Source organism: Pelodiscus sinensis, chromosome 2 (genome assembly GCF_052426305.1).
Source record: "Pelodiscus sinensis isolate ZL-2025 chromosome 2, ASM5242630v1, whole genome shotgun sequence".
Classification (NCBI taxonomy): Eukaryota; Metazoa; Chordata; order Testudines; family Trionychidae; genus Pelodiscus; species Pelodiscus sinensis.
The window spans coordinates 247439057-247451240 of record NC_143053.1 but is presented as its reverse complement, the minus strand read 5'-3'; the positions used below and the strand labels follow the sequence as shown (position 1 = coordinate 247451240).

General features: G+C 45.2%; 1 protein-coding gene across 2 annotated transcripts in view; it reads right to left on the bottom strand.

The window, feature by feature from the left end:
- Nucleotides 1-5292: 5292 nt before the first annotated feature.
- The window catches only part of RHEB (Ras homolog, mTORC1 binding), a 61116-nt gene continuing 54224 nt past the window's right edge, over nucleotides 5293-12184 (bottom strand). For both annotated transcript variants that reach the window (XM_075922821.2, XM_025180743.3), the window contains one exon: nucleotides 5293-5770. In XM_075922821.2, coding sequence (XP_075778936.1) covers nucleotides 5678-5770 — 93 coding nt within the window. In that variant the 3' untranslated portion in view covers nucleotides 5293-5677. The remainder of the gene's footprint in view (nucleotides 5771-12184) is intronic.

Below are 12184 nucleotides of genomic sequence, written 5' to 3'. Positions count from 1 at the left end.
GGGAGCTTTCAAATTATTCTAGAGGAGCGATACAGGGGGCAGACTTGAAGACAAGCAAATAAAATCTGGGCTTTCCAAAGGTAGGTATGTAGTAGGCTTCTATGCTATGCCCTGGCTAAGGCAAATTCTAATACTCCTTACAAGACCAGACCTGGACACCTCAAGGCATCATGAGCCAATGGAAGGGATAAAGTGAATTACAGGGAGAGTTATTTAAAAGGATAGTTCTTCATAGTTTTGTCCTGCCCCATCTGCATCCTTTTTGCAGATGAGACTCTGGTGCCCCTCGAAGTGCTGGTTTCAACACGAATGCTGGAGGGATTCTGTTCCTTGTTTGCAAAGGGAAGGGCTGTGCTTGTGCAGAAGCAGCAAAATCACCAGGTAAAAAGTACAGGCTGTCCCTCCCTTAACTGGGACTCTCTGGTCCAATAACATCTGTCATCCAGCAGCACCACGGATGTTCCTGGAGCACACAGCCCAGGTATAAGGAGATTGGTCACAGGGCAGGAGTGGCAGGGAGGGTGAGGAGACTCATCCAGGAGCCAGAGGGCAGGACACTGAGGGGTGGGCAGTACAGCAGGGAGCTCTGGCCCCTACAGCCAGGCAGTAGCAGGGGGTCCAGCAGCAGCACACTGTCCCCGGTGGCAGCTAGGGCGCTCTATCCCTGGCTGCAGAGCTCTGATCCCAGAGGCAGCCACAGGCAGGCAGCAGCGGGGCTAGGCTAGAGTCCTAGCCTGGAGTAGCAAGACAGCATGGGCTATATCGGGAGGGACCCTCCCCTGATCCAGCATAACCCCTTGTTTGGGACTGGACAGGTCCTGAGGGTGCCTGACGATGGAGGGCCAACCTGTAGTGAAATTAACAAGCTGAAATTACTGAATTAAATAGAGAAAGACCAAACAACCCGGTTGAAAGAGCAGCTCCTTAGTCAAAGAGCTAACAGATTAAGTTTGAAAAAACAACAAATAGTCTAGTAGCACTTTATTTTGGTCCTAGACATCCAACACTCAGGTCATCTGAAGAAGCAGGCTGTACCCACGAAACTCATGATACCATCTACATGTTTTGTAAAGTGCTGCCAGACTATTGGTTGTTTTTTCAGTTTACCTGTACAAACTAACTTGGCTACCCCCTGAAGATTAAGTTTGGTAAAGCTCTGAACTGTTTTAGGCCATGAAGCAGAATCTGCATTTCTAACATTGCTATTTATATAACAATCTGTTATAAATTAAGAGCATCCCCCTATCAAGGGTATTACAGGGCCCAGCTATGCTGTGAAGTACCATTTTTCCCCTCTCTTCAATTGGTCAGCTTTACATAGATCCAAGTCGTGTGCTGAAGCAGAGCTAAGGAGAAAACAGGAAATGATGCCTACATCCTGTCTCTAGAGAGCACTACAGGCAGAGGCTGCTGCTGCACCAGTCTACGCGACAGCATGGAGGGAAGGACTGTATGAAAAATGGACACAATTTGTAACTGATGCCCTGCTTTGGAGTTTGTTCTAGAGCCTCAGGGCAGGATGACAGTTGCTGAAATCCTTTGTTTTCATTTTGATGTTAACAGGAAGGACAGTCTCAGGATACCGGGACACCTGAGGAGAGGCAGGGCTAGAAGCCAAGCACGCCTGAATTTCACTTCCACGTCTAACAGACACGCCGTGGCCCTGGGCAGTTCATTAAACCTGTTTGTGTAGAGTTCCTCCATCATCTGTGAAATGAGGAGAGTGCTCATGGCGGGGAGAGGGGGTGGATGGGGGGGAGCAGTCAGCATTTGTGAAATACTTTGAAGTAGGGGAGTGAATGGTAACCGGTTACCTGGTAAGCATTACGAGGTGGTGCACGTGCTGAGGGCTGCCCCAGCCCTGCTGGGCCCCCGCACAGGACTGCAGGCTCCCAGCCACCAAGTCCCAGTGTGAGGGCCAGAAGCAGGAGCCCCATGGGCTAGGGTCCACTCCAGCCAGCCTGGAACACTCCGCTGCCCAGGATCCCACTTAATTAACCAGTTAGGCTAATCCAACATTTAACTGGTTAACTCCTTAATCAGAATTTTACATCCCTACGTTGCATTTGAACACTAGGATTATAAAAATACTCTGATGGCCGGGGCAACTGGTGCCTGCAAGGAGAAGAGGTGCAGGGAGGGTCACCTGGAGCTTCAGGGAGGGGACACGTGGTGCATCCCATTTAGCAATTAAAATTTTGACAGAGGCATAAGGGTGGTAACCTTCCCAAGCGCTACCACGATGATGATATCAATAGTAACACCTGTAGCTTGGCTTGCTCCTCTTCCCTAACTACAGGATATGCACCACATATCAGGCTACAACCTGCCAGCCACACATACAATAAACCAGAATCTCCACTGGAGACATGATCAGGGAGTGCAAGTTTCTGAGCCATCCTCAAGCTACACAGGACCATACCAAGTAGCCTTAGTAAAACCCCAATGGTGCAAACTATTCAGTCACTCCGCAAAATGCAGGCGTATAAGATTTTATTGTTTATCTGAAAATGGATACTTGGCATTTCTGCATCACAGAAGCAGGCTTGAATTAAAAAAATATATATATGCTGCTTGTAATATTTCTCCGAGCTGACACTTGGCAATCTACCTATCTACTGTGTGGAGAAAATGAGGACTACTCTAGGAAAACAAAGCCAACCTCAACAATAGCAGCCTTGTGGCTTTCGCATCTAAATGCTAGTCACTCGTTAGGGGCCAGATGTTTGGATGTGGGAGTTTCATTTAGAGAAAGAATGATTTGAAGAAAGCCCAAAGCCAACAACTGCCCCTCCCCCCTGTCTTAGAACTTGCTGTGCTATCCAGCAGACTTTAGCTCAGGGCTACTCAACTTTGGAAGGCCTGGGAGGCCACAATGATATTTACAGCACATGCCGAGTGCCGCAGCTTAAGCGTGATTGCATAAATATACAAATATATGCAAATAGTTTTCACACTGATGGTCATGAATACAGAGCACTTCCCACACTGTCCCGGCACCTCCTCCCTGGGGGCTAGAAACACCAACCCTCTGTGCCTACCTGTACTAGCCAGTCTGTCTGCTTGCATCTTTCAATCTTCACCCCGCCTGAGAGATGCCTTGCTGTTATGGAGCGTGTTCCCAGTGGAGACCATGTTCAAAGGATCCCACACGCAGGCCACATAAACCCAAACTGCACCACATGCGGCCAGCGTGTTGAGTAGTCCTGCTTCAGCCCATGCTGCTGTCCCCTCTAAACAGGAGCTGCTAGTGGAGCAGTCTAGCTACTGCAGACATTGAGAAGCAGTAAGCTCACTTCTGCAGCTCCTTGCTTGCCCAGAAAATAAGAGATTGGAATCCCCCAGCTCCCAACCTACCAAGCCTGAAAGGAACAAGATTGTTATTGCCGGAGGCATCTCAAAACTATTGGCTTTGCGGTGTCATAACTAGGCATCTTCTACTTTGTAAGTCAGGGCTGCTCTAGCTTTGCAGGGCTTAGTGATGAGTAAGACAAGCTGGCATAGGCCACTCGCGGTGGCAGCCAGGAGGTGCCCTGCCCCCCTGTGCCCTTGCCAAAATTTTGATTGCTGCATGGGGAGATGCATCACTTATCTCCCTAATGCTGTGCAGTTGCAGATCTGCCCACTAAGCTGGGGTGGAAAAGCAGCTCAGCTTCCCAGAGCAAATGGGGGACAGCAGGTGGGGAAAAATGTACTGCCATATCCTTGGATCAGCCATAGGACTGGCACTCCTATGCTGCAAACACCTCATGCTATCAGGACTGGATTAACTCTTCTAGAGGCTCAGGGCTTTTAGATTGTGGGGCCTTATAGGCTCCAAAATGGGGCCAAAACTCAGTTGTTTGTGGGAGGCAACTGTGGGTTGAGGCATAATGGGTGAAGAAGTGGGTGAGGGCTCTGGGACTGAAGCATTTGGGGAACAGGAAGGGGAATCCAGGCTGGGGCCAAGGGATCTAGTGTATGAGGGGACTCATGGCAGAGGTTTGGGTGAGCATGCAGGGTCTGGGAGGGATTTAAGGTGCAGGAGGGGCTCACGGCTGGGGTAGGGGGTTGAGATGGGGAGCTGCTCCATGTAAATTCTCCCATTTGCTGCTGCTGGTGGTAGTAGTAGTAATAGGTAGCTCTGTGCTCACCTGCAGTTGCCACCTCCCCCACCCCAGTCCTGGCCAATGGGAGTTGTGAGGGCTGAGCATCCAAGCAAGGGCAGTGCAGGGATGGAGCTTCCCTTGGCACTCCTAGCAACGTGGCTCCAGCCAAGAGGGGTTGGGTTGTTAGAATATGGTGCCAGGAAGGGCTGTCCTGGAACACTGCCCTGCATGCAATCACAGGTATAAGCCCAGTCTCATTAACAATTGAAGATTGTTAAAGCCTTAGAAGTTTCCATCCTATTTTTAGCCTCACCTTGAAACAGGTCTGACAGTGAAGGAAGTGCATTACAGTTGTCCATTATTCTAAAGATAGGCTGAATTAGAGAAACAAGCCCATGAGACGTCTCCTCAGCTAGGCAGGCTTATCCAGCATGTCTAGCCCAAACGTATTTAAAACTTTGTATCTTCTTTACAGATTTGAAAGTTCTGGTTATGATTTCTGATATGACTATAGTTAAAAGTTTAACTTTCCACAGTTCAGGTCAGTGATTCTGAACCTTTACAAGAATGGAAACATTTAACTTAATTGCTTCCAGCTGCTCTGCAATTTTACTCTCTGAAAAACAGGACAGACATGAAACCATTCTTCATCCATGTCAACCGTGGTCTCAGAATGAAAAATGCATTTGGAAATGCACATGTAATTGCTTGCAAAAGAAACAGTTTGAATTTATAAACCAGAATTGCTTTGTTATTTTATTCTATTTTCAAAATGATGTCCCTAGTCACAAGCCTGCATAAACAGTTTATAACAGAAGTGTCAAAAAACCCTTCATTATGGCTATACATTTGAATGACCTCTATCAGATGAGTCATGTTAAGGAAAGAAGAGTGGTGCTGGAAAATCTATTATTGCATTTGCATCCTTAGCACTTTCTCCATCAAGTTAACACATGACAAAGTGCCTCATCCTTATCAGCTGGCATGCACAGGTTCATCTGAGGTTGTAGTCAGGCACATAGGATTTCTGCTAAAGGGGATGCTTCAGCTCACTGTAGCAGTTTCTGAAAAAGCTGAACTAGACATTGGCTTCAACATTCATCTTTACTAGTCCTGGGGGGCTGGAGGCTGGTCAGTTTGTAGGAAAACTGATTTCAAGTTACATTAACTGAGGTTTTAAAATAAGATAAAAACAGCAACACAATACGGTTTGCAGCTATTTTATTTACAAGTATACATTTAACACAAAGAAACACTGATATCCAAGCCTAGTTAAGAGTAGTGTAACAATATGCATCATTTGATGATTATTCTAACCAACAAACTACACTGAAAAATTAATGCCAGTAAAATTCTTGGTCATAATATTAAGAAATACAATATAAACTGAAAATATGATTGCTTAAAATTTGAAAATGGAAGTGAAGCCATTTACACAAGCGTCAGAGTTTAACATAATCTGAAGGGAAAGGCTCCAACTGTGAATCTTTCAGGTTAACAGAAGAAAAAAGAAGCATATAGTTTATCCTTAAAGATAACAGGCAGTTTGCTTCTTCAGGTAGAATGTATTCCCAGGTTTTGCAGTGGAATTACATTAGTGAGCATGAAGACTTCCCTTGTGAAGATGCCCCATCAATCTTTTCTGCCTCCAAAATTATCCTCCTAAAAACGTCAACAGCAGTCTACAAGAGAGAGAGATTACTATTTTAATAAATACATAAATAAATAATAATAGAAAACAACTGCACATAGTTTTTGGCTCCTTGAATAAACTGCATGCTGACAATGTCAACTAAAGCCTCACCAGAATTGTGCTGCATTTGTTTAAATAGGAAATGTAGGTGAATTAAAATATTTACCACAAACCATTTTTTGGAAAATGGCATAACCCGCCCAATATAAATGATTACATAGAGAATGCAGCATTTAAAAAAAAAAATATTCTTCAGAGAACAAGTTTTAACTGAAGTATCAAAAGCAAACTAATTACAGTAAACTTCCGATAATCCGGCACCTTTAGCACCCAGGGGTGCCGGATTATCAGATATGCTAGACTATCAGAAGGGGGGGGACTATGAGGGGTCTGTAGTGGGGTGGGAGAGGATGTCACCCCAGGCCCCTCATAGCCCCCCCTTACGATAGTCCGACTCTGCCCCAGGCGTCCCTGATTCAGCCACTGCTGGTCAGTTTCAGCAGCAGCTGAATCGGGGATGCCTGCAATAGAGCAGCTGGGGTGCTGCCGGGTTGTTCCCGCAGCGCCGAGGGGCGGCGCTACGGCACCAACCCAGCAGCACTCCAGCTGCTCTTGGGGACGCCTGGGACAGAGCAGCTGGGGTACTGCCCGGTTGGCCCCGTAGCGCCGCCCTTCGGAGCTGTGGGACCAACCCGACAGCACCCCAGCTGCTCTGCTCCAGGGGTCCCCGATTCAGCTGCTGCTGAAACAGATCAGCGGCTGATTCCAGGAAGCCACGGGCAGAGCAGCTCTGCCCCGGGGTTCCTGGAATCAGCCGCTGATCTCTTTCAGCAGCAGCTGAATCGGGGACCCCTGGAGCAGAGCAGCTGGGGTGCTGCCGGGTTGGTCCCGCAGCCCCGAGGGGCAGCGCTACGAGACCAACCCGGCAGCACCCCAGCTGCTCTGCTCCCGGTTCCCCTATTCAGCTGCTGGTCAGTTTCAGCAGCAGCTGAATGGGGAAAGCCTGTCCAGCTGCCCCAGCACTTCCGGGTTCCTGATGGTGCCGGACCATCAGGAGCCCCGGAGCATTGGATGCTGGACTAATGGAGTTTTACTGTAGTACAATTCTGCTTTGTTTTGTAGCCATTGTGAATAGTAAGTGTTCATTGACAGTATGAAGGCTTACATAATCTGCCTTTTCAAAGATAATATACAAGTATAAATAGATTCACATACACCAAGCAGTACCAGTAACATTCAGACTGAAGAGACATTAACTCTGTAAAGTATCAAGTAATTTAACAAAAAATGGACAGTTCCAACTTTAAAAACCCCAATTAGTACAGGTTGAACCTCTTTAGTCCATTCCTCTTGGGACCTGAACAGTGCCAAGCTAGAGAATTAGCTGAACCACAGGAAGTCAACATTGTCTAGCAGCATTGCCACTGCTTATTTGGCTCTAAGATGGCATTTAGGGGTAAATGAGAAGTAAATATAAAAACACTGAGCCAGATAGGTGGCTATAAACAAACTTTATGGGACTGCAGAAACTTGGTCACACCCAGCTAACTAAGATAATGCTGACCACAGACATTGCTGGACCAGAGAGTGCTGGAATAAAGAGGTTCAACCTGTAGGATGACTAGTATTAAGTGTTTTGGGTCCTTTGGTCATGCATAGTGAGTGTTCCTATGTTCCACTACACACATTTACATTTTATTGAAGCAGCTACCATCAGAGAGGAAATGTCCTGTTCAATTCTACCTAGATGGATACCTGCCACCGGAAAAAGCTCTAGAGATAACAAGAAAGTTGAAATCCAAGGGGAAGCATTTCAAACCAAACTGGTATCTGATTTTAACCAATAGCCTTTTGAGGAGATCTAATGCGACCAGATAAACTGTATATACTGTGACAGGATCAGGACTTGTATTAAACACAGGAAACCTCAAAAGTGAGCATTAACATTTATGTTGGTTGCATGATAGCATATGTTACAAGCTTGCCATACACATAGCTTAACAGAGGAGCATTAACGTCCATTTTCTGAACTGTAGTCATCTTTCTGGTCATTGATTCCACTTAGAACTCCTTGTTGGACCCTCATTTGGCTATATTGTACCTAAGCTTGTTCAGTCATCAGATAACTTCAGTCTTCTTAATGCTATTCTCTCAGATCATAGTTAAGAATCCCCTGGATAGTCTCTCCCTTAGCTGTTTTCCTTGTATCCTCTATGCTTTGGGCATACCTTCCAGCTGTAGGGAGAACCCACATTATTATTCTTAACCTAGTAACTTAATGGACAGAATGTGTACGTGCAAGAGCACAAAGGAATGGCACCTTTACTAGAATCAAAACTAAGTACAAGTCTAAGATCTCATCTGTAAATTACAGCCTGCTAGGAAGCTGAACTGAATCAGACACCCTCCTTCAATGTAAACATATGTTGGCTGCAAGATATGGGGCCTAATTACATAAGAATGGCCGTACTGGGTTAGACCAAAGGTCCATCTAGCCCAGTAGCCTGTCTGCCGACAGTGGCCAGCACCAGGTGCCCCAGAGAGGGTGGACTGAAGACAATGATCAAGCGATTTGTCTCCTGCCATCCCTCTCCAGCCTCTGACAAACAGAGGCCGAGGACACCATTTTATTCCCTAGCTAATAGCCTTTTATGGACCTAACCTCCATGAAATTATCTAGCTTCTCTTTAAACTCTATTATAGTCCTAGCCTTCACAGCCTCCTCTGGCAAGGAGTTCCAGAGGTTGACTACACGCTGTGTGAAGAAGAACTTCCTTTTATTAGTTTTAAACCTGCTCCCCATTAATTTCATTTGGTGTCCTCTAGTTCTTCTATTTAGGGAACTAATAAATAACTTTTCTTTATCGGCCCTCTCCACACCACTCATGATTTTATATACTTCTATCATATCCCCCCTCAGTCCCCTCTTTTCTAAACTGAAAAATCCCAGTTGCTTTAACCTCTCCTCATACGGGACCCGTTCCAAACCCCTAATCATTTTAGTTGCCTTTTTCTGAACCCTTTCCAAGGCCAAAGTATCTTTTGAGGTGAGGAGACCACATCTGTACACAGTATTCAAGATGTGGGCGTACCATAGTTTTATACAGGGGCAGTAAGATATTCTGGGTCTTATTTTCTATCCCTTTCATAATAATTCCTAGCATCCTATTTGCCTTTTTGACCGCCGCTGTACGCTGTGTGGAAGTTTTCAGAGAACTGTCCACGATAACTCCAAGATCTCTTTCCTGATTTGTTGTAGCCAAATTAGCCCCCATCATACTGTACGTATAGTTGGGGTTATTTCTTCCGATGTGCGTTACTTTACACTTATCCACATTAAATTTTATTTGCAAAATGGTTGCCCAATCACTCAGTTTGGTGAGAACTTCTTGAAGTCCCTCACAGTCTGCTTCTGTCTTGACTATCCTAAACAGTTTTGTATCATCTGCAAACTTTACTACCTCACTGCTTACCCCTTTCTCCAGATCATTTATGAATAAGTTGAAAAGGACTGATCCTAGGACTGACTCTTGGGGTACACCACTAGTTACCCCTCTCCAATCTGAAAATTTACCATTTATTCCTACCCTTTGTTTCCTGTCTTTTAACCAGTTCTCAATCCAAGAAAGGACCTTCCCTCTTATCCCATGGCCATGTAATTTACACAAGAGCCTTTGGTGAGGGACCTTGTCAAAGGCTTTCTGAAAATCCAAGTATACTGTATCTACTGGATCCCCCTTGTCCGCATGTTTGTTAACCCCTTCAAAGAACTCTAATAGATTAGTAAAACAGGATTTCCCTTTACAGAAACCATGTTGACTTTTGTCCAACAAATTATGTTCTTCTACATGCTTCACAATTTTATTCTTTACTATTGTTTCAACTATTTTGCCCGGTACTGAAGTTAGACTTACCGGTCTGTAATTGCCAGGATCACCTCTACAGCCCTTTTTAAATACTGGCGTTCTTTTAAATGAGGTTTAGGTCAGGACACATTCAGTTTGAAGGATTATTGAACACTAGCCCACACTGAGAAATACCCCTTTACAAAAGTACATATGCTAAGATGGAACATTCCTTGCAGCTCCTAGTGGGAATTCATTTCGCATAATCAGGAATGCAGATTCTGGCTATGTCTAGACTGCAGGTTTCTTTAGAAAGAAGCTTTTCTGGCAGAGATCTTCTGGAAAAAAAAACTTATTCCAAAAGAGCATCCACACTGTCAAAGCGCATCGAAAAAGCAATCTGGTTTTTAAGATAGTGTCCACGCTGAATGGACGCTCTCTCACATTTAAGCTGTGACGACCGGGGCTCGCCAGCTGTGCGGTTCAGCACACTGCACATGCGCAGGCCACACTGCACAGCTGTGCCGGCTTGTAATCAACTTGCCATGGGTGAGTAGATTACACTCATTGTTGAGCCCTGGTGATGACTATGGACAGAGTGGCCACGCACCTGTACGTTTTCCTCTTCTTTCAAAAGAACTCCCTCTTCCCAGGGCGCACACGCCTTTTCCAAAAGAGCTCTTTGGAAAAAGGCTTCTATCTTTCATAGAAAGAGGTGTTTACCCAATGTCAGAAAACCCCCTCTGTTCTTTCGATTTTCTTTCGAAAGAACGCGATTGCAGTGTGGACGTAAGTTAAGTGTTTTTGGGAAAATGGCGGTAATATAGACATAGTTCTGTGGATTACTGTGTATTTACAGCAGAATCCAGTTTAATAAATAGTCTTTTCTACATTACTATCCTAAAGCCAACAGTGATCCAGACAGAAGTCCTCATCTTCATGTTGGGTTTCTGATAAGAGGTTACCAAGTTAGACAGACAGACACTGGTATTCTGACTAAGGGAATCATAGAATACTACAACTGGAAGAGACTTTGAGAGGTCATTGAGTCCAGTCATCTGTCCTCACAGCAGGATCAACCACCATCTAGATTATCCTTGACAGAGGTCTATCAAACCTGATCTTAAATATCTCCAGTGATGGAGATTCCACAACCTCCCCAGGCAACTTATTCCAGTCTTTAACCACCCTGACCATTAGGAAGTTTTTCTTAATGCCCAATCTAAGCCTCCTTTGCTGCAGTTTAAGCCCATTGGTTATTGTCATATCAGAGGCCAAGGAGAACAATTTTTCACCCTCCTCCTTGTGACACCCTTTTAGGAAGTTTGGTCAAAAGCTAGTGTCTGTCACGTTACTGGGTTTTAAAGTGCGCAGGTAGATCACTGTTGTACCCCCGGGTAGTGTTTGCCCCAAATTCTGTACAAAGTAGGCCATATGAGGTGTCAAATGGAAGCTTATGCTCTACTGATTCTATGCATGCTACTCATATTTGCATGATTTTGTATGCGAGGTTATGAATATGGGCTCTGTTCTTGTATTTTAAATGTTCTCTGTCTGGGAAGGAGCAATGGACTGCTTATTGTGAGGAAGGATTGTTCAGTGAATAGCTGTGCTAATTAGCACTGCTCCATGGACAATGGCTCTCGGAGTGGCCAATATATACCTGAGGAATGTGTCTGGATGCCTGCAGACTAGCCAGTGCATAATGGCTACTTGCAAGTGAAACAGAGATAGGTCACTTGATCATGTGACCAGCTCCAGTTTGGGAGACACCAGGAATATAAAAATCCCATGAGGCCATCTCCATCTTGTCTTCAATTTTGCTCCTGATTCCAGACACATCGTTGCTAGGGACAGAGATCAGGGAAGGATTGCCGACCCGTCCTAATACAGGATGTACACCAGAGACTTTTAAGCTAGCAGTTTGTAACACCTCTGCTATAGTCTGCATGAAGACCTTGATGTATGTAATGTATTCTCCTTAATCTTACTTTCAACCTTCCCTCTCATTAATAAACCTTTAGATTCTAAAGGATTGGCCCAGCGTGCTCTTGTGGGTAAGGTCTAAAGTGTAATTGGCCTGGGACTGTGGCTGGTTCTTTGGGACCGTGAGGAGCTGTTCGGAGTTGGTTAGAGATTAGGTTTTATAACCTCTCACCTGTGTGTAAGGTCAAGTGCTGATTGTGGCACAGGGAAAGCGGGGATGTCTGAGGGGCTTTGCTCGAGAGGCTTCCTACTAGCCAGATTGGAAGCTGAAGAGCTCTTTGCGACTGGTTCGTGGCCTATTTGGGAAAGGTCTCCAGTCAAGTAACCCTGGTTTTGAGCAATTCGCCCTGAGCTGACACCCTCAGCTGTGCCCAGCACCAGCCTGGTCCATCACACTCCCTATGTATCAATTTTCATTTAGCTAAATGTCATTGCTTATATATTTAAGAGATATAATTTGTTTAAAAACAACACACACTCAGTGCATGTTGTCTTCTGGCAGTTATTCCTCCAGTAAGGTACAATTTTAAATTGGCTCACAGCTAAATAAATTCCACGACCCTCACAATCTT